The 22,273-nt window shown below is 52.7% G+C and overlaps 2 protein-coding genes across 4 annotated transcripts; one reads left to right on the top strand and one right to left on the bottom strand.

The window, feature by feature from the left end:
- Positions 1 to 27: 27 nt before the first annotated feature.
- sec24d (SEC24 homolog D, COPII coat complex component) lies at positions 28 to 9,158 on the bottom strand. The gene is given in 25 exon segments (XM_057027839.1): positions 28 to 1,106; positions 1,242 to 1,331; positions 1,409 to 1,600; positions 1,670 to 1,849; positions 1,923 to 2,041; positions 2,125 to 2,263; positions 2,334 to 2,479; positions 2,548 to 2,644; positions 2,723 to 2,893; positions 2,969 to 3,085; positions 3,541 to 3,634; positions 3,704 to 3,895; positions 4,119 to 4,243; positions 4,825 to 4,940; positions 5,014 to 5,152; positions 5,275 to 5,402; positions 5,486 to 5,597; positions 5,690 to 5,811; positions 5,890 to 6,049; positions 6,052 to 6,185; positions 6,262 to 6,380; positions 6,457 to 6,544; positions 6,653 to 6,856; positions 8,046 to 8,139; positions 9,018 to 9,158. Coding segments are annotated over 23 exon segments (3,072 nt in total). The 5' UTR covers positions 6,804 to 6,856; positions 8,046 to 8,139; positions 9,018 to 9,158; the 3' UTR covers positions 28 to 965.
- Positions 9,142 to 22,089, top strand: LOC130522939 (synaptopodin-2). Of its 3 annotated transcripts, XM_057027837.1 has the most exons (5): positions 9,142 to 9,402; positions 12,650 to 12,797; positions 13,139 to 13,896; positions 15,069 to 17,896; positions 20,672 to 22,089. In XM_057027837.1, the coding sequence occupies exons 1-5, from the start codon at positions 9,291 to 9,293 to the stop codon at positions 21,203 to 21,205; spliced, it is 4,380 nt and encodes a 1,459-aa protein (XP_056883817.1). In that variant the 5' UTR covers positions 9,142 to 9,290; the 3' UTR covers positions 21,206 to 22,089. The 3 variants fall into 3 exon arrangements, with proteins under 3 accessions (XP_056883817.1, XP_056883815.1, XP_056883816.1); XM_057027835.1 differs by lacking the exon at positions 20,672 to 22,089 and having other exon boundaries at positions 9,144 to 9,402; positions 15,069 to 19,651; XM_057027836.1 differs by lacking the exon at positions 20,672 to 22,089 and having other exon boundaries at positions 9,345 to 9,462; positions 12,646 to 12,797; positions 15,069 to 19,651.
- Positions 22,090 to 22,273: the final 184 nt, after the last annotated feature.

Below are 22,273 nucleotides of genomic sequence, written 5' to 3'. Positions count from 1 at the left end.
CACATCAAAGGCCGTCACGTCCAGATGTTTCAGAGCAAATGTGAGATGCTTTATTTGGTTACATCAGCAATGGTGATTTTCTGTCATCCGGCGCCCTCTAGCGGCGGGACGGCGCTAACACAGGATTGGTCCCATAAATCTTGGTTTGAAATCTGAAAATCCTACGTTGGAAAAAAGACTCGAACTCGATATCTGACACTTTTGTGGCATGAAGTGAAACATTTCCAGTCAGTCATGTCCAAACCCTGAGTGTCGACACAGACGGAGAACTTTGCCGTATTTCTTTGGCTCATATTTAAGTATGTTGGCGAGTGGATCACCACGTTCCACGTACAAAACGTTGCTTTAAGGCCACATACGTGAACTCAAATGTACAATATTGATATTTCGGACGCTCAGACAAACGTAGCTGTCTGCTTTCTGCTCCCCCCCCCACCCCCCCAGCTGACTGTAAATGAGCCAGACAAATTAATTGCACGTTGGGACAGAAATGTTGTGATAAAACTGTTAAATACTGCAAAGTTTATATCTCTCTTAAAAAAAAAAAAGGATTCTTGGTGTTTATTCTCTGTGCGTCAGCGTCGGCCACAAATAACCTCCCGTCTCAACACTCGAATCTACAAAGCCAAATTAAAACGTTCAATGACATCATGTTTGTATTGCTTGTGCCAACATATGTTCCATCCAGAGGAGCTGACGTTCTTCTGCTCTCCACACACACACACACACACACACACACACACACACACACACACACACACACACACACACACGGACGGGGTAGTTCCAGCTGCGTTGTCCAGGTGACGAGCGGTAATTAGAGGTTTGTACTGAGCGTTGGAAGGCAGCTTTGGAACTCAGAAGAACCCCCTGGTGTCCCGCCCCCCCGCGTGTCCATTTGGTTTGTCCCAGGACGAGCGGCTATAAAGGGGGCGGGGTTAGGTGAGGATATAAAGGGGGCGGGGTTAGGTGAGGAGCTGCCTGACTTCTCTGTGAATGTAGCAAAGGAAGTCCATGTAGGAAGCTCCTCCGTGCAGGCCTTTATCCTCCACCAGGAACTGACGGAACAACATCTCCGGTTTGTCTTTCTGCCTCACGATCTGGAGCTGAGAAGAAGCAAGATGGTTACCGGCGCTCAGCGCTGACCCAATGGTTCTGCCTCCCCCCAGTTGAACAGGCCGCAGCGGCGGCTGTGCTGGCGCTGTTGTCCACCAGGGGGAGACAGACTACGTTCAGCTCACCTTCATGGAGCCCGGCCTCTTCTCCAGCAGGTCGCCGATGACACCTCGGACCTTCTTCGAAAGCGGGTTGTCCAGAACGGGCAGAACAGACTGAAATTCCCAACCAGATGTTAGAAAGTTAGCACCTTTTGTTTGTGGGTTTGTTAAAACTCATCTCTGAATCTGACCATGTGTGCCTGCAGGTGGGCGAGGGAAGGAACGTTGAAGAGGTTCTGGATGAGGTCGGGGGGGCTCGCCTGGCCCAGCCACAGGAACATGGCGTGTCCGTTCTCCAGCAGGAACACGCCGGTGTCGGCCAGACGCTCCTCTGAGCAGCGGAGAGGAGTGGGCGGAGCCTCTGCACCAACATCCATGTTGTGCTGAAACGAAAAAGGATCCGTTTAGATCCCGATGGAACGTTCATCCGAGCGGGAAAGACGTTTGAATACCAGCGGGATGAGTCGCGGGTACAGCAGCAGCTGCGTCTCCTCCACCCCCATCGCCATGACGGCCAGCCTCTGATGGGCGCGGTCGTCCGTCGACAGTTCCGTGCTCCCCACCAAAGGTCCGGTCTTCATCAGGCTGTTCATGTAGACGGGGAACACCTTCATGGCGTCGGGCAGGATCAGCTGTGGGGGAGGACGGTTAAAACGGCGTTCCACAGAACCCAGGAGCTGAACCGGGAGCTGTGGCGCTGCTCACCTGGCTCGCCGCTGAGGGGCTGGCACAGTTCTTGCGATAACAGGCCAGCATGTGAGCCGTCTGGTTGACCAGGATCTCCCTCACGTTCTTCAGGGGCTGGTTCAGGATGGCGCGGTACGCTGTGAGAGAGTGGGAGGAGCCTAAGTGACGACGGAGGGCCGTGGCGGCGAACTCGGACGAAGATCCGGCGACGGATTCTTACCCGACTTGGCGAAGAAGTTGATGAGGGCGTCGGTCTCGCAGCTCTTGTACAGCTCCGACAGCTGCGAGCTGCAGTTCAGACTCAGGTTGTGGATCCGGAGGCGGCGCTGACCACCGATGGTGGTGTACAGCAAAGCACACTGGGAAACGCAGTTCAAGTCAGAATGGTGCCTTCCCCTCCCAAATAAGGAGCCCCGTAAAGCGTCGCACCTGCAGCAGAGCGCCGGCCTCCTCGTTGAGCGCGTCGTCGTGCTTCAGCTCCACGGTCACAGCTTTGTCGCAGTCCACCGCCGCCATCTCCACGTCCGTGGTGTTGTTCATGTGGATGGCGCCGAAGAAGTCTGTGGCCCTGAAGCCTGCCGACAAACGTCGCGTGACCGAGAGGCCTTTCCTCCGATGGTACCGGCGTTCCGGGTTTACTCACCGGTGCTGGTGCGGACGCGCATGATGGCGTCGAAGCCGACGCGCTTCTGCACGTCCTTCCTCAGGTCCCTCAGGAAATGTTCTCCGTCGACGTCCACCTGCAGACACCAGAACGCTGTTGGTACCGACTCCCGCCGTTCCGTCTAAACCCAGCGGGGGATCGGGACGCCTCCCACCTGGAAGTTGCTGTACTTGTAGACGGAGCCTCCCGTGCGCGCCGGGACGTCGGCCATGGTGGCCACGTCCACGTACTGGCTGGGGAAGAGGAAGAGGTCCACGCAGCAGCCCTGCGCCACACACTCCTTGGACAGCTGCTCGTACACCCCCTTCTGAGGCTGGAACAGAGTCTGAGCCAAACACACACGCGTCACACACTCACCCGGGGGGGGGGGGACTCGCCGGCGTTCCCGGGAGCCGCTCACCTTCTCCTTGTCGGTGCCGACGAGCTTTTTGTCGTCCCTGTTCTTCAGTTTGCCCGGAGCCTCGGCGGTGGGCATGGACGAGTGGAAGATGAAGAGCTTCCCGCTGCACTGCGCCGCCTGGAGGAGGGATGAGATCGGGAGGTCGTGAGGCGAGCTAGCCCCTCCCCCGGCGGGGATCAAAGCCCCCCCCGCGCCCGTGGCGAAATAAAACGAAAATCGCTGAAACGGGACAAACGCGCCGGCTGGTTCCAGTTAAATCTGCCAGTGTTTCCAGCGCGCTGACCTCACGTCTCTGGAAAGTCGTGTGGGACTTCAGAAGTAAACACAAACAGGAGGAAGAAACGGAGACCACAAACGACTGGAAACGGAGCCGCCGCCATCTGTCGACATGGATTTCAGACTTTTCTGATTCGTCTAAACACAAAAGCCTTTTCCCCTCCTCAATGTTGAGGGCGGAAGAGCGAGCGGGAACCGAATTCCTGATGAAAAGAGCAAAACGGGCCCTGGAAGTCTTCCCAGACGGGGATCGCCGAGGCGTCCGGTGGCTGCTGGTGCTGACGGCTGTCGCTCACCTTGAAGGCCTCGATGCCGGCCTGGATGACAGGAGCAAAGACCGTTTCGCTCTCGCCGGTGTCGGCAAACATGTCGGGGATCTGGTCCAGGAGGCTGCGGAGGACACGCCGGTTTAGAGTCGGAACATTCCGCAGCGGGTCTCTCCGGGAAACCGGCTCTTACTTGGAGATGACGGCCCGGGACTCCTGGTAGCTGACCAGGAAGCCGTCCTGCAGCGGGACGAACATCTCGGCCGTGTCCGACACCACCATCATCTGCGGCTGAGCCAGAGCGCTCTTCACGTTGTAGAAGTGGAGGATCTTGTTGTAGGTGACGAAGCCCACCTTGATGGCGGAAGCGTCGGCGCCGTCCTCCCTGGTGAGGAACACGTGAGGAACATCGCTCACTAACGGGGAGGCTTTGCTGCCCAGTCAGCACGTCTGAACACTCATCACAACAACTTTTGGGGCGTTTGCGCCAACGGATGAGGGCTATCGAGGGGTGAACGGGGTGGGTTACGTGTTTTTGGTCTGGTTTCAGCGGCTGTGACCATTCCGGGATGCTCCTCTGATGAGGTGAAGCTTCCTGCTTCTCTTACCTGGGCAGGTTCTGCAGCAGCGTCTTCAGCTCCTCGCAAATCAGTTTGACCAGACCGCTTTTAACGTTGTTGTAGGAGACGTCGATCATGAAGATGTAGGCTGGAGGGTTCGGAGGCTTGTTGTTCTGGAAACAGAGGTGAGGATGAGCTGCAGTTCGCAGACTGAACACTAGGGGGTGCTGTGGCGGATGCTGCCGTGAAACAGGTTGCGGCGATTTTGTACCTTAGCAGCATTTTAAACCTTAATTAAGGCAGAAGATTATAATTTCACCGACCTTTGGTCACAGTTCAAATGTTTATTGTCCCCGTGTACGTCAATATCAGCCTGATTCTGAGTTTTCAGGCACTGAACAAAAAGGTTTCTGTGTAAATGTGGAACATCTTTTTATCTCCACTTTTAAGACGAGATGCTACCAGATTTTGCAGATTCCTCAGTTTCTAACGTTTCAGTTCGCTTGCGTCGTGGTGATGAGAATTCCTGAAAGAGCGTTTTGTTTTGTTGCCATAGCGATGCTCTCGTTACAGGTGTTTGTTTAATAAGTGGCCATGGGCGGCTGTTTATAACACTTCATAAACAGAACAAGAGTCGGCCCGCGGCCCGACTCGGCCCACCCGTGGCCCGACTCCGCCCACCCGTGGCCTGACCCCGCCCACCCGCGGCCCGACTCCGCCCACCCGCCCTAACCACACCTCCACAGCTCGTTACCTTGCAGTAATCCAGGGTTGCTACGAACTCATAGGAGCCCAGAGACAGTTCTGGCCTCTCGTAGAAGTCCACCCTCCGGCCCATGTGGTCCAGATGTTGGAAATAAAAGACGGGAACTGGAATAACACAAACCAGACAAACGTTGACCGATGAATTCAGCCCCGAGGCTCTTTTGTGACCGGGCCTCACCTTCGTTGACACAGTTGCAGAAGCTGCACTGGTAGCGCCGGCCTCCGTCCGTGAACTGCATGTAGGGGCACATGTAGGCCTTGCAGCGGTTGCAGCGGATCGGGCCGGTCTCGCCGTGGTTCACCAGGTACAGAGGAGCCTGCACAAAAAGGAGTTTCACAGAGAAATCGCGGCGCCTTCATCGTCACAGGGAGCAGAAACCGCCTCCATGCAGCTGCAACATCTGGATGCTGCGTTAGCATGTGGCTAAAAGAACGGTACCTCGTTCTTTGGCAAAGCTGCCAAGGGGGTAATGATGGTAGCCAGAGGAACCTGGCACTGCTTCGCCAGGTCGGCGGTGGTGGGGAGGGAGTAGGCGGTGCAGCGCATGAACCTGGGACTGGCGTTACCTGCCAACACGGGGAAATTAACCGTGGGACTCTAAACTCATCAGGATGATAAATACAGCCCTGGAAGTCACAGGAGGACTCACCCTGGTCCTGGACGGTGAAGTCGGTGGTGACCAGAGGTGGAACCTGACCTCTGATGTTTGTGCTGTAGACCTGCCCCCCGTGTTTGGTCCGGTCGTCCTCGATCATCTGGGTCTGCCAAACACACCGGTTCTGCGTTAATGTCCTCACAGGTGCAGTTTTCTAATGTGGACGCGTCGGTCCAGGCGGATCGCCGCTCCACTCACTGTGCTGGGGATGGAGTCTGGGTCCAGTTTCTTCTGAGGTGGTCCCGCCAGTCCCCCAGGTGCTCCAGGAAAAGCCCCTGGCATACCCTGCTGGGGCCCAGCTATCAGCCCTCCAAACTGGCCTGTTCAGAAGAGCAGAGAGGGTCCTGGTTCAGCAGAGCCCCCGCAGGTTTGATTCACCGACTCACTCCACTTCATACCTGGTTGTTGGGGGTATCCAGGTGGAACGGCAGCGCCAGGAGAGGGCTGCGGGAACCCACCAGGGCCTGGAGGAGATGGCCCAGGGAAGGGTCTACCCATGCCCGCCATGGGAGGCCCCGCCATGGGAGGGCCCCCCATTGGCATGGCGAGCTCGCGGACGGCGACTGTGGAGGAGACATTTGGGGCGACTGAGGGCCAGGAGGCATCTGAGGCTGACCCATAACTGGAGCATGGGGCATCTGGAAGGGCTGCTGGGCCACAGGCTGGGGAGGGGGGCCGCGTGCAGGGCCTTGACCTTAACACATTGGAAACTAAAATGACGTGAGGGCGTTACAGCGCACATAGTTCCTCTTATCGACGCTAAAACTTACCATAGCTGCCTAAATTCATAGCGCTCATCTGATTGGTGAGGTGCTGCGTTGGGGGCGGGGCTTGAGAGGCCATGCTGTTGTACGGAGGTTGCCCGTAAGCAGCAGAAGCTGCAGGATAACTGAGCAAAGACATGTCGGAGAGCTCAACACCAGCCCAGGAGGGACATTTACTCCGATTCTGCTGATTCCTGTTACCTTTGTGGACCGTTGTGCTGCATGTTTGGACTAAATTGGCTCGGAGGCGGGGGCATGGCGCCAGAGGAAACCGGGGGCTTCATCATACCTGCAGGGACCCAGCAGGTGAACAGGACATGGAACAGAAACCATTTTAGCTACTTATGCTCAACTTTCTACACTCATTTTTCTGTTGTAGCCACATAAGGTTTTCTACCTGTCGGGGGAGCCGCGAACGCCTGAGGAGGACCTCCGTAGTGCCCGTTCATGGGCTGCGCGGGGCCGGGTCCAAACCCGCCTTGGTAGCCCCCCATCCTGGGCTGTGCCTGGGAGTACGGGGGTGCAGCGACGTAACCCTGTTGGCTCATGTTGATGGAGACAACTGTTGCAGGCTTCTCATGCCAGGAGGAGTCTCACCGAGCTGCAGAGGGAAAGTTGAAGCTGCTGAGCTGAACGAGGAGGAACCAGCGTTTCAAAGCCGCCTACAAGGCCCGGTTCTTCCCGTCGGGGAAGAACCGGGCTGTTGCCAACCGGCAGCTGCATTTCCTTCCTTTTATATTTCAGTCGCCGATCTAAATAACGTCAAATGGCCGTTCTGAATAAGGATGCGTGGCAATTACGGAGACGGCCTCCTTAGGTCAGGGTCATAAGCGCGTTCTGGTAGGAGGGGAAGAACACCTTCAGACCACTGCCGAGACACCCTTGAGCAAGGTACCGAAGCCACAAATGCTAACATACTGGCGACTCATCCAGGGGGGACCTGCCTTCGCCCCCATGTGCCCCCTCCCCGTGACCCTGGAAGAGGTAAAGTGGTTCGTCATCACAGGTCGGTACGACTTCCTGTTTATTGTTAATAACACAAATATAAACACAACACGCGCCGTGCCCACGAGACAACAAGTGATGTTTGACCCGGTGGTGTAAGACAGACCTTTGAATGGCAAAGATAAGACAGGCCCGTCCTTCCTAATGTCAGCAAAAGTCTTCCTGTCACTTATTAATATTAATCAGCGCATCTGCATGATTTGGGCTTTAATTCCGTGCGGGGAGCTGCGGGGTGGAGAAGGTTGCGGTCGTTTCTTCACCGCTGTTGGCAAGTTTGCAGTGAAAATAATTGCGTTTGAAGGGTGTCGCCTTTAAAGAAAAGTTGAACAACTGGGTGGCAGCCGCGCACTTACGGATGAAAACCCTGTTTTGCCACTTTTCGGGGTAAGAAAAAAGAGAATCGGAGGCAACAGTAACGTGTCGGGATTTCCCGGTGGCCACCGCCGACAGATGCCACGTCAAAGACCGTTATGATGGCTAAAAACCTGCGCGTCCGCGTCGTCCTCACCCTCGCGAATGTTGTCCTCTTCCCGGTAAACCACAGCAAGGATGACAGGCGACCCCCGCCGATCGCTGTATCGATCAGAGTGATGCCAGGCGACCGTTTGATCGCGTATTGTGGGGAAACGTCGCGTTGCCTTCGCGGAAATCACTACAAAGTTTTCCCCGGTACCACAAGGGCGTCTCTTTCGAGCCTCTAGGCGGTCAAACAAAGACGTGTCCGCCGCGCATGTGTGCGCCGGTGTTTGTATTGTTCCTGTACACGATGTCGCGGCGGTATTTACCTGAATGCGGGGCAGAGTTCTCTCCGCCGTGGGGTCACTGAAAGCAGCAGAGTGCCACGTCAAACTCCAGCGTAGCGCCGGTCTGCCGAGTTTGCTGCGCGGCGGAAAGTGGAAGGAGGAAAAGACGACACGTTTCCGGTTAGGAATTTCAGCATAAAAGCAGGGGAAAAGAAAACAAACGCTGTTCCTCGCCCAGCCTCACGCTACAGTACCATCCGTACATCCAATTAAACTTCAATCGTTCGATAAATATAATATCTACTAACAGTGTGGTGTTGTACATCTAACTTGTTCCCGCGCTTCGGCGTGCTTTTATTTTGAAGATGGTACACGTCGACTTCCTTCATGGCTTCACGCGTCGAATGTGAACTCGCCTGAGCGGCCAGCTGTGCCTGACGCTGTGCGCATGCGTGAAACAGAGGGCCCCTATACACGTCAGCACAGGGAACGCGGACCTGTGCGCTTTCATTATCCGAACATCTGCGATAAGACGGAACACTGTTATGATGCAAAGTACACTTTTAAACGTGGCCGAGTCACGTTTAGCATTTGAGTGACAACAGAGCAACCGGCTCGTTGTATGGATTAGTAGCAGAGATGAATAGAAAACGCGATCATGGAATATATTATTGTTTAGCCAGTGACAACTGGGTATAATCCACCTTTATATTAAACGCTTGACATGTGATATAGTTCAGCTTTTTGTCGAATTTGTCCTTAAAAGTTATAATCAAAAATTGAATTCATATTAAACCCGGTAAAAGCTGCGCTTCATGGTCACGTCATGTGAAATTTCAGGACGTTTAAGGTCCAACATCGTTTCCCAAAGTTCCCCTTCTTGCCCGCTTATTAATTCAATGTCAGGAAACTCCAATAAAGCGTTTCCTCATTTCAATAAAACGGTCCCACAAGTCGCCTCATGAGAAGGAAGAGACTAAAGTTAGTTCCAGATTCAAATTTTAAAGTATTTACCTGTTTGTATTCCTCTGGACAGTGTTCCGGTTCTCTTCCCAGTGATGCCCAAGTCCTGGTTTATCCCGGGAACGTTGCCCTGAGCGCCGCACACGAAGACGCAGCAGCTGTGCGCGGGCGTGTCCGTGCGTGGTGACGTCTCTGCGACGGGGGCCGAGCTCGGATGATGAGGATTATACAGCGGTGCTGCGCTGGAGGTGGAGGTGGATCCTGCCTGGCTGACAGCTCCATGAGCGCACGGTGGAGCTGTGGCTGACGAGCCGGCGCGCAAACATGGGCATCGGGGATTACATGTGCGTGACGCTGCGCGGCGGTGCGCCCTGGGGATTCACCTTGAAGGAGGGAGCGGGAGAGACCTACAGACCCCTCCTGGTGTCGCAGGTAGGTCCGATCCGTCTCCATCGCCTCACATTCGTCACATAGAAGCGGTAAAGTGGAGATTAAGGTGCGTGCGTGTCGGGTGGAAAAGTTGCCCAACGCGGTTAAAAAGTCCCCGGCGTGCGTTTTTAGTGCGTTTCATCCTCGGAGGGGGAAACATGCAACTGTGGTGGGAGAAAATAAACTCGGAGCGGCGCGTTTTTGTGCGCGTCGGCCGCGTTTTGGTGCGAGATTCCTCGGGACCCTTATATGGTCAAGGCTGAGAGAGAGTGAGAAGCCGAGGGCAGCGGGATCTGTTATCACTCAGTGGAAGTTAAACAGCCACCAGAGAGGTTCACAGGAAAATTGAAGATTTCCGGAGAGCGGAGAGAAAGTGGAAACGAGCAGAAATCGCCTGAAAAACAAACAGGTTTAGGCAAATGGCCTCCATCCTGACTGCGTAATGTCTGTTTACCGAACACTGAGGAGGAGGAGGAGATGCTGCTCTGATCGCATCTCCAGGCTGCGTGTTTGTTTGCAGCTCTCATCTGTTTGTTGCCATTTGCACGTTTCCGCTTCAGCGCGGTCCCCACCTGCGCTGCCGGGTTCGTTCCCGCGGTTCCTTGATGCTCAAAGTTCTGAGGAGCCTGAAGAGCAGCTGTGCTGCGGGAACCTGCCCCGACTCGGGCTTTTCTCTATATTTGGGCTCCTGCGTGATGCTGAAATGTAAATGTTTCTCTTAAGCTGCGTTCCTGCGACCTCCGAGCTGCAGCAGATCAAAGCCCCTGAGAGCTTCCATGCATCACTGTCACGGGCACGCGCCGCTCGTCCCCAAACACTTGAAGCTGAAACCGTCTGAAATTAATTGAATATTCTTCTCTGGCATCTTGGAGTTGCAGATGAGCTCATAAACATCTGGTTTGGTGATTTCAGAATAAAAGCACACAACAGTAATGTTGATGGGGTGCGAGTGGAGGGCGGGGGCATCTTCTGGGGCACTTTAAAGGGCATTTCTGGGAGTTTGCTGACTCGACGGACACCCTCAGAGGCACTTTATCACATTTTACATCGCGGTGAGGCTGGAAAGGCTCCTCACATGAACAACACAGTTCCCTAAAACAGACCCTCTGACCTGAGGGAACTTTGGCACCTTTAGTCCTTGTTAAACCGCACTGACACAAACATTTTACACAAAATTTCTGGCCGTGTGACCTGTGGTCCTGGGGCGTCTGTGCCTCTGCCCTCGTCTGTAGGGCTTGATCAGAACCAGCAGCTCTTTCAGGAGGGGACGGAGAGCCAGGCCGGAGGGACACGCTGGGATCACAACAGCCGCTGAAAGAAAGACGTGACGTTGAAGCTGGAGCGAGCAGCGTATCACACATGGGTGGGGGTGGGGGTGGGGGGGGTGGGGTAGCTCTGAAAAAGGTTCTTTCCATATAAGGGAGGCCAGTATTTTTCTTGGAGGTCTGGCTTTAGTACAAAGTTGGTGAGGTCACTTTGTTTTTTAAAGCCGCAGAGACGTTGCAGGAATTTCTGTTCTGACCAAATTAGGGATCCGATAAATAAATCGATGAATAAATCCGAGCTACTCGGATGCGTCGCGTCTCACCACCCGGAGCTGCAGGCGAGTCAGCGTGCTGATTACTGGGTCACGCTAACCTGCTGCAGTGTGTGTCGGTGTTCATCGGCTCACACACACACGAACACACACACACGCACACACTTTGCCTTTGATGCTGTTGACCTATGACCCCTCCGTCATGGCAGCAGTCTGTTTGCCTGAGCTGCTGCTGCTGAAGGTGGGTGCAGTGTCGTTGACCTCAGGCTGCCACACCGACCATCGGTGGCTCCACCCGACCCGTCTGGGTGTGGCCCCGACCGAACAGACCCCCAAACACCACGAAGGGTTAATAAACGCGGCCAGATCAGGCTGTGCTCTCAGTGATCCACAGTAGATGGTGAAGAGGAGCCAGCAGAGAGTTGATTGGTTATGATGGATTCAAAGAGGATTAGGATGTTTTCAGTCCGTCTGTCTGTTTGTCATTTTGTTTGCTTATGGGATTTTGAAAGAGTTGGGAGAATTTCTGCAGAACTGGTTCAGAAGACGGGGAAGAACCCATTTAAACTGGGAGGCTGGATGAGGAACGGGAGCTAAAATCATTGTTCTAACTTACTGTGAAATGCAGGTTAATCTGGTCCACTGTCCTTAAAATGAGAATTTAACTCTGTGTGTGTGTGTGTGTGTGTGTGTGTGTGTGTGTGTGTGTGTGTGTGTGTGTGAACAGATGGAAGAAATTGACCTGAAATGCATTAAAAGCCCATAATTGTTTGAAGCTGTATGTAAGGGCTGCTGGGGGTCACATGGACATGTTCTTCTGTCTTCCTGTCTTTTACCTGGATCGTGGGACAACAGGACACTTGAGAGAGACCCTCAGCATTTCCTCTGTGTCCTCTCCTGCTCCACATGAGACGTTGATGCTCAGAGATGCTCGACTTTGACAGTTGTGTTTCTGGCGCGTTGCGCGCAGACAAACGTCTCCTCCTTTTTTGGAGCAAAGTGCAGTTGATGTGGCCCTTGAGACAAAGTGTCCTCCTCACAGCCAGGAGTGACTCCCAGCAGCCCGGTAGCCTTATAGGGCCTTAAAGGCTCCGGGGGAATTCATCAGAACATTAGCAGCTCTGTAAAGTCACTCATAAAGTATTTTTGTGAAGTTCTGCTCATTTTATTGCCATTGTTTTTGCTGCTTATACGAGGCTGCACTTTTATAAGGTAAACGCTCCAAGAGAAGAACTCCTTATATGTTCACACAACAATAATAACACCTGACTGTGGTGCAGAAAACATCGCTTTTCCTCTCCTGCAGGTTTTTCCCGACTTTCCCCTTTCGTTTTTCACGTGTTTAAGCTGCCATCTAGTGGTGAGAGGGATCTACTACAAGAGACGAAACCTGTTCAGTCAGTTGCAGTTGAATTTAAACTAATTGTAAAACAAACAGATGTGTACAAATTCTTAGATTTCTGTCTAAAAGTCAGGTTTCTGTGTTAATGACCGTTTTATTATATTCTGGTAGCAGCAAGTCTGTGTGAATCGCTGCCCTTCTCGATCTAACTGAAATGCAGATGGAAAGTTAAATCTCGCCGTTGTGTTTTTTGGCCTCTGACATCGTCAGAAAGAAGATGGAATGACTCAAAAAATGGAATGACTGAGATGCCCGGAGAGCCGATTCCTCGCAGATATTAGCTGTTGAAACGATTCTTTTGTCTTCCACAGGTAGAGGAAGGTGGCCCGGCGTCTCTGGCCGGAGTGAAGGATGGAGATGAGATGGTGTCGCTCAACGGAGAGCCATGCGCCGACCTCACCCTTTCACAGGCCGTTGACGTGGTGGACGCCTCGGCCGACTGTCTGCAGCTGCTCATTAGAAGGTCAATCAGATCTGTGAGGCAGAGGAAAGATGTTTGACACACTCAACATTTCTTATTCACAGCTGGACATGCATCAAAGATCACTGCGTGTGTGCGTGCATGTGTGTGTGTGTGTGTGTGTGTGTGTGTGGCCACCAGTGCCAGGCATCACTGACGGTCGTTAGCGCTTTGCTGATCAGTTTTACAAGCGTCTTGTTTCACAGAATCGTGCGTCCAGATTCTAGAACATGCCACGTAGAACTTGATTCCTGATTTTGGTCCGGTTTCCCGTCATGCCTGGTTGCCACGGCAACGGTCTGGGAAACAACGTGCGTTAACATCTTTCATCTGTGTTCCGACAGATGCTGCAGCGTCTCTGCCGAAGAAGAAGAACCAGAGGAGATGTGTCCTGGGCAGGGCTCTGATGCCACCACAGAGAGCACCACCCTTCACATCTTCTCTTCAGAGCAGAGGTGTCAAAGCCCGAGGGAGCTCTTCATACCTGCGTCCCAGGACGAGGCCTTTTATGACTTGAATAGCAATCGAGCGGTTTCCAAAGGACCCGAACTGGTTTGTACCGAGCTGCGTGTTTCTTCACCGGCCGATCAGCGAGGGCAAGAACCCGACCAAGAGCGCTGCTTCTCTCCGGGTGACCTGGTGGAGCTACAGGTGTCGGTGCAAACCTCCAGCGACGGGGGATGCGCGTCCCTCGGCAGTGCCCTCGGGATCCTCGGGGAGCCATCCAACAGAGAAGCTGCTGACATGGTCCACAAAACCACCACCGGCGTGTTGCAGTTGGAGCCCGGAGATCTCAGACAACCACTCAAACAGCTCGGCATGGTGGTCGGCTCCCCAGAGGGGCCGGGACGGGAGGAGGGAGCGCAAGAGCATCTCCAGGGATCGGAAGGGAGGGGCATGACGAGAGTGGGTGGCCCCGAGGTCAGTGGACGTGCTGGATCCCAAAGTGAAGGAGAAGGAGGAGGAGGCTGTGAGGGGGATCCTCGGTCTTTCAGCGTCTCGTTTGGAACTCCCTCAGATGACGGGACACCAGCGGAAGAGCAGGACTCTGATTCTGAAGGGGATCCAGACAAACCACACAAACATCACGCAAGACACTCAAGTAAGTGCTGGGCGAGACCCCGGAGGGGCACCGCCGTCCCGGTCCTCCTCTGTGGGGGCAGACTGCAGGATTCTGTTCTTTAATGGGGAATTTGGACGATAGTAGCTTGAAACCAAACTGAACTCGTCAGTAACGCTTGTGCCCGGTGTCCACTGTGCGTGCTCCTGAAAATAGTCCCGTGTGGCATTTGTAGGAGGGGGCTCATTCCTTCAGATGGAAGCAGAGACTTCCTGTTCGGGACTGAAGAGCAGATCAAAGTGAGAATAGAGTTCAGAGGAGGTGGTGAGAAATGGGCAAACGGTCACGTGTGAGGAGCTCCATAACTCACCGTGAGCTTGAATATGGAGACTGAGACACATTGAAGACATAAATATAACACAAGCACGCTGATGATGCCTGCAGAAGTTGTCCTTTGACAGACACCAGCATGTGCTCGATACCCGATCCCTTCAAACTGGCTGCTTTAACTCAGCTACAAAAGTGAGCCTGGGGTCAGTCCCGCTGCCTCCTCCGCCCTCAGGTTAGCTCCGCAGGAACGTCCGCAAAGTAAGTCCCGAGTCGCTGTTGGAAGTGTCGGCCTGAGCTTCATGTTAACGTTTCTCCGTGAGGCCGCAGCAGCCCGACCTGGCTGCTGTTGTCATGTCCTTTCAGCTCACCGACCGTGACGATCGATGTTAGTGATGGGTCAGAGAATTTCAGAATTGCTTTACGACCTCGTGTTTCCTATTTGGCTGAGCTAATTCGGAGTCGCGCTATAAAATACAAGGAAAGGGCAGCGCTTCAGATGGGCCATCATAAAGTCGGCAGCCTGAGTTTATGGAGGAAATCAATGTAACGACTGGGATGTTTTTGTTGACGATGATTTAATGTTAAACACCAAAGTTCATCCGTAGTTTGACAAATCTGCCGTATTGATCGGCTGGGTTGTATTTTTACCCCTCCGGACTTTATGTTGTACATTTATTCCTGTCTGATAAAAATAGATGACCCACTTTGATAAGTTATGGTCAAACCTTGTGTCTGGTGTTGACCCTCCCGTCTGGGATCAGGGCACGTCCCACAGTGCAGTTCAAATGTTTCAGGGTGTTGAACTAATTCTTTCAGAATTGTTGAAACGCTGATCTTCTTCTTATTTTCGCCTTAAACACGGGCCTGTGTCTCTTCCTCCGCAGGGCTCAGGCGTTGCGAGAGTCTGTCTGAGAAGCAAGTGAAGGAGGCCAAGTCTAAATGTAAGCGTATCGCTCTTCTCCTTACGACCGCTCCTTCCAACCCCAACAACAAGGGGGTGTTGATGTTCAAAAAGCATCGGCAGCGGGCCAAGAAATACACCCTTGTGAGCTACGGCACTGGAGAAGACGAGCCGGAGTCCAGCGACGAAGAAGACGGGGAAGGCGGAGAACCCTGCACTGTTGAATTCACCCTCGTGGCTACGAGTGATTCTGAAATAGACAAACATTTTCAGACTAATAGCAAAAGCGTGCTAGCGGTGAGCCTGGACAAAGGTCTTCTGGAGATTGAACGGAATCTGAACAACCAAGCAGAGATGGAATGTTTGCCTGAAACCAAGGGCAAAGGAGCTGTTATGTTTGCCCAACGGCGGCAAAGGATGGATGAGATCGCTGCCGAACACGAGGAACTTCGGCGCCATGGAATCCCAGTGGAAGGAATTCAAGAGGCTGAAAAGAACCTGGCAGAGCAGTCCTACATGCAGTCCGCCGCAGAGAGCCACGTCTACATGGATGTGAGCGCGCACCAACAAAGCCAGCAGCAGCAGTACCAGCAGTACTATGAACAGCAGCAATACCAACAGCAACAGTATCCTAAAGAGTATCAGCAGCAGCAGCAGCACTACGAGCAGCAGCACTTTCAGCAGCAGCAGATGTACCAGCAGCAGCAAGCCTATGGCCAAGAGCAGCAGATGCAGCACTACTCTACAAACATCAACGGCACCGTCCAGCACCAGACCAGTGAGATGCAGACTACTTTCAGCAATCGCACGGCAAAGCCTTTCTCCGTAGAGAACATGGCGGCCGTCCCTTATTCTCCTCCAGCGAGTGGGTTCACTCAGGATTCTTTTGGGCACGGAGAGCAGATAGCATCCCGGGATGAGCGAATCTCTACTCCTGCTATTAAAACCGGCGTCTTAATGGAAGGGAGGAAAAGAAACACTGCTAAACCCATGTTCACTTTCAAGGAACGTCCAAAAGTGTCTCCGAACCCAGCATTATTGAACCTCCTCAACAAAGGTGATAAGAAGTTGGGTTTTGAGTCAGGGCCTGAGGAGGACTACCTCAGCCTTGGGGCCGAGGCTTGTAATTTCCTTCAGTCCTCTCTGAAAAATAAGAATCCTCCACCAGTGGCTCCAAAGCCTGCGGTGAATCCCACTTGTCTTCCCTGGTCCACACAGACAGAACTGGCCAACCAGGCAGTGGCTCAACAACCTGAAAATGGCGTTTCCACACCTACTGTGGTCCCGATAGCAGAGTCTGCGCCTGCTTCAGAGCTGGAGCCAACCCCTGCACCTGTTGCTGAGCCCTCTCCCCCTCCTGCCCCCCAGGGGGTTCCTGTGAGCGCCACTACAATGGATCCACACACGCTGACTCTCCCTGAACCGGAACCTCAAGAACAGTCTCTGCAAGTCACAACCGAGGAAGACAACGTTGCTGCAGGTTTGAGCCAACCTGCTCCACAGACTACCTGGGCGGTGTCACAAGTGCAAACACAACAGCAGCAGTCCTCACATTCATGGCATCAAGTCCAGCCTCAGGAAGTAGCAGCAAGTCAATCCCCATCCCAGCCTCCTTGGATAGCAAGTCAGTCCCCTCAGGCACAAGTACAGCCCCCAACACTGACATCTACATGGAGCCCTCAAAACCAGCTGTCATGGAATCCACCTGTGGAGCAAGCACGACCCCCGACCCATGCTCATCCAACCTGGGGCCACCCTCAAGAGCAAAGACAAGCTCAGCCACCATGGGCGCAGTCGCAACCGCCGAATATGCAGCCAACGCCACCAGCATGGGGTCAGCCTCAAGACCAACAAGTGCAAAAGCAGCAGCCCCAGGCCCCATGGGTAGAGCCACCGCAAGCTCAGCCTCATCATCATCAACCACCGTGGATTCAACCGCAGCAAAAAGTCCAAGCACAACCCCCTTGGGGACAACTTCAGCCAGAAGTCCAGCAGCAGCCGCCGTGGGTTCAACAACATCAGGCCCCACAACAAGAGTGGGCCCAGGCCCAAGCGCCAGGGCAGCCTCAACAACCCTGGATGTCTGCTCAGCGTCAACAGCCACAGCAGCCATCAACGAATGCATGGCCACCATCACAAACTCAAGCCCAAACCCAGCCACCGTGGGTGCAGCCATCGCAAGTGCAGGTTCCAGCGGGACCCGAAGCCAATGTGAACCCATGGGCACCGGTACCTGCCAAGGCTCAGGCTCATCCACCGTGGGCCCAGAGCTCTGCAGAGCATGGTCAGCAGTCCACAACTCAGACCCAACAGCAAGCCCCTTGGGCTCAGCCAGTTTCACCACAGACGACACCACAGCCTTCACAGCGACCACCGATGAGCACGTGGGGCTCCGCTCAGACTCCGCCTCAGACAGCTGTGAACACCTGGACGCCACAATTACAGCGAGCACCTCCAAACGTGTCGACGTCTGCGGTCAACACACGTCCCTCTCCAAAACCTTGGACTCCGCCGCAAAATGCTCCACAAAGCCAAAGCCACCCGCCCCCGCCGCAGCGGATGCACTCCTACACAATTGCTCACAGAGCTTCACCACCCATCAACCCGATGGCAACCGTTCTGAACCCATCGTCCCAAAGCTCCCCCTTAAACCTGCCGGCTGTCAGAGGGAAAGGAGCTGATATGTTTGTCAAGAGGCAGTCTCGCATGGAGAAGTTTGTTGTGGATTCCGAGACGGTAGAAGCCAACAAGGCAAGCCGGTCGACGTCTCCTGCCGCGTCGTTGCCCAACGAGTGGAAGTATACGCCAAATGTACGCGCTCCACCCTCACGGGCTTATAATCCTATTCAGTCCCCTTTTTATCCCCCAGCAGCAACCAAGCAGCCCCCATCGAGTAGCCCTTCAACCAAGGCTAAGAACAAGGGCAAACAGAAGGAAACTCCTCCCCCCAAACCCCTCAATGTTGTGGATGTTATGAAACATCAGCCCTATCAACTCAATTCTTCTCTCTTTATTTTTGGGGCTCCTGTAGAGACTGAAAAGCCCAAAGCTGCCCCTTCACTTCCCAACCCTCCTGTCGAAAACCAACAAGTTAGATATGAGCAAATGCCCCCTGTCCAGGCCGGCGGGCCGTACAATGTCCCGTGCTCCCAAGCAGCCTTTGGGATACCCATGCAGCCAACGATGCATGACGGTCACTACCAGCCAAACCCACCAGATATGTATCCTCCCCCCAACCCTTATCAACAACCCCCTGTTGCATACCAACAGGCATATGACCAACAGTACCAGCAACCCATCCCACCTGCATATAACCCCCAAACTCCTCAGGGCTCCATATACCAACACCCGCCGCAAGCCCCGTATCAGCCAGCAAATAGCCCCCCCTACCTGGCAACTCCATCACTGCCTTTCCAACCACAGCCTCCCAGTAGCTACGCTGGCCCTAACGTTGCTGTAGCTGCGAAGGCTGAGTCAGTTTCAGGTGGTTCCACCGCTCCTAAACCCAAATTCACAGCCAAAAAGAGCTCGGCTCAGATATGGAAGCCTGCGGCTGTTGATAAGGAGTGATTCCGGTAGATTAGAGGCACCTTTAGTGGCAGTCATCTGCCAAGCGGACAGTTCAGAGGCAATAAGTTGCTTTTGCGAGGCCTGTTGTCGCCTCTAATTGCCCTGTTTAATGTCCCACGACAACTTAAGTCCAGAGTTTTGATGTTGACGGCACCGCAAAAGAGATCAAGTAGGTAAAACTCCGGTGGGAATGAATCCAATTTCCAGCCTGTTTGATGGGAAGCGATCAATACGAGGGAATTCATTTTATTTTAAAGGTATGAGAATTCGAGTAGGTAGGGAGGCAAGGACACAGGAAGTCGACTCTTGAGACGAAGAATCTGAAACAAATTCAACAAATAAAATAATTTGAAAAGTGTAAATGAAAAACAATAAAGGGGAGGGGGCAGCTTGTGGTTGTAAAGAGCTCAATTTACCCCAGCGGTGATGTCATCAGTGCAGATCTTATGTAACATGTGTGACACCTTCATTGGCCACCTTCAGGGTAACGAACGGTTCATATTGTGTGTGTGTGAAATAGCCTGAAACCATATAACAACACGACACCGTTCACGCTAACTCGGCGAAGATCTCGTGAAACCGAGGACGTGCTTATTCCCGTTGATATCCGAGTGTTACCCAGGAGTGTTAATGTTCGATGGGAAACCTTCTTCCCAAGCGGGTCACCAGCTGAAGTGGGTTAGTTTTATTTTAGGCTTTTCACCAGCTGTTAGGTACTAAATTTAAAGCGCCTCATCCGGGGGAGGGGGGACGGGAGGTGGTTTAAATTTCTCCTTCAGCCACTTTGTTGAAGGCTTTCATCATAAGTTTGCAGTTGAATGCCTCTTCTCCAGTTTTCATTGTTACCCATATAAGTTATTTTTGGAATCGTCACATGTCCAGATTTTGGTACAAGGTAGCTTTTATTTTCCATTTCTTTTGTTTCTTTTGTGTGTCTCTTCATAGTGCACTTTCTGTATCTTCCACTGCTGTGCCATTAAAATGTCTTTTATCCTCCTTTGGCTTCTATTTCTTTGGTCCTTGGATCATTTTTCTTTTTCCTTTCTGCCAGCTCTTCCTCCATTTTCCTGATTTTTTTAAAACTTCTTTTTAAGTACGGTCTAATTTAATTTGTCGTCCACCTCTGCAGCCATTTGGGCGAATGCTTGAAAAGCACATTCCTGCAGGATGACCAGCAGATGATTCGAATACAGAAGGTATTTTTAGATTTGGAGCGACATTCAAAGCAGCTGGCTGGTTAATTTTGGCCCCCAGTAGAGAAGAGTCCCCTGGCAAAATGGATAGCCCAGGGTGCTTTACCACAAGTTACGTCACACGCAACCAGTTAAATGTATCATGGTGAAAAAGGTTCAAACAGCTGTGATTTTACTGTAAATTCAGTTTAGTTCCTCTTTAGTTGAATGATTGATTGAATTATGAGTGAATTATCTATCAATCTATCACCCGTGAGAGGCCTTTACTATTCGAATATGTAGGATAATGAAGCAGATAAAGAGAGAATTTAACCATTAGGACTCATTTATCCAGATTTGCCTCCAGATTTGCGATTTCAAACTCTTCTGTGCTCTTTCACCTTTTCCATCTGCTGCTCTTACACGCTTTGTCCACCTGGTGGCGCCACCGCACTTCCATGCACAACTCCAGTTCACGTCACGCCACCGAAGCGGCGGTCGGCTCTGACCTTTGGCCTTCTAAACTCTTCAGATGTCACTTTGTCGTCATGTTTGTCTTTGTCTTATCCTGCATTCTAATGAAAAAGGAGGTGAGATCAACTTTTCTGAAGAAATAAGAGGAAGTTTAGAAACACAGTCTCACACCTCTTAATGGCTTCAACTGGAATTTCTTATTTATTCTGGTTATTTTTATGCAACAGGATATCAGCCAGTGCCACCACTCAAAACAATGCCTGAGCAGAGAGTTCTACTCTTTAGTGTTTTACAGGCTGCGGTGGTTGGGCCGGTTAGCCAAACACAACTGAACTGTTGCTAAAATAAACGTGTGTATCTTTGGTTGCAGGCACACGGAAGGAGCTACTCCCATTCTCCACCCTCCGGACTGCTGTTCCGAGGGCAGAGGCCAGCTTCAGCCTCGTCGTCTCCGAGGCCCTCCCGGGTGGACAAGGGCTACAAACGCCTCTCGCCATGGGAGGCGGCCTCCCGCAATCCCCTGGGCCTTGTGGACGAAGCCTTTCCTTTCCAGGACCTCCAGCAAGACCTCGTCTCAAGCGTCCACTCAGCGGCCCAGCGCCGGAGCCTCCCGGAGCCTCCGGCAGAGTGGAAGGCCAAGGTTTCCTACCAGGCTCCGCAGGGGGCTGGAACTTGGAGCCTGATCCGCAACCAGAGTCGCGCTCCGTTGCCGTCATTCCTGTCTCCGCAGAGCTCCGTCTCTGCTCCCCCTGGCTACCGATCTCTGCCCAGACAGTGGCAACCTCAGAGGCCACCGGCCTCAAACGTGGGGACCTCGCGGTCCTTCTCCGAGGTCAGGAGACCAGTGGGGATGCAACAAGGGTACAAGACGGTGTACACCAGCAACATGGGCTGGAGGCGATAGAAAGGCATCGAATCCTAAATGTTGGCTAAAGAGATCCTCATTTAACAAACATCTAGAGTTGTTTGACATGCTGATAGTTTGGGTTAGCATGCTAGCATCAAAGCAAAGAAGAAAACCCCCCCAAAATACTTCCTTTCACATTAATCTTGCTTGTTTAGGAGGCTCAAGGTGCCACTGTGGGAATGGTAGTGGGAATAAACTAGCGTTTGGAAGGTGATGGCACTTAGGCAGGTAATTATGCTGTTGCGAGAGAAAAGTCACATGACGATGCTGAGAGACGGAGAGAAAAAGGCTGGAGATTAGGGATTGACTTTCCATGCCTGCTGGCTCCATTGCTCGGTGTGTTTGTACATATTTGCATGCAGGTTCTTGCAGTGATAGTGCACCTTTTTTTTTCTTGGGTTTGAGGTTTGACCCCTGATGCTAACGGGGGGGTGTTTTCACTGTCAGAAAACTAGCGTTGAAGAAGAGAAAGGAAGCTGGGGAAGGGTTGCCACGGTAGGTTGTGGGAGGACGTGTTGTTATGTAAGCTGTAATACGTAAGATTAATTCGCTTCTATAGCAGGTGCATTTTAATTAGCGCATTAGCTTGTGGCCATTTACTGCTCAGAGGGAGATAAGAAGCAAAACAGGTCCCTTTCCCACCAAGACTGCTTTTTTTTCGGCTTACTGGAATAAGTTGTCAAATTCTTACACATAGCGTGAGGAAAGTACCAGGAGGGCTTATCGGGACGAGGACTGTCCTATTGTCCTCCGCCCTGATTTAATGGAGGACTGGGGAATTAACGGGGAATTGGTGGCAGCATGTAATGGGCTTGTTTCTGATTTTTGTTCTTATGAGATTCTCACTAAGACTTTTAATAAACCACATTGTTCAACCTCCACCCGAGTTTGTGATTGTGTTCCACAGACCCTGCGTGGGTGGGTGGGTGGGGGGGGGGGGCGCATCACAGCTGGGAAACAGTCCCCTCAAACTAGGCTTTAGCTGACACATTCACTGGGAAGTGAATTTCACCAGGGGAAATGCACAATTTATGAGGATAACAGGACAACAATGGAGCCAGTGGC

The sequence above is a fragment of the Takifugu flavidus genome, chromosome 3 (genome assembly GCF_003711565.1).
Source record: "Takifugu flavidus isolate HTHZ2018 chromosome 3, ASM371156v2, whole genome shotgun sequence".
Taxonomy (NCBI): Eukaryota; Metazoa; Chordata; class Actinopteri; order Tetraodontiformes; family Tetraodontidae; genus Takifugu; species Takifugu flavidus.
This window is presented reverse-complemented; position numbering and strand designations above follow the sequence as displayed.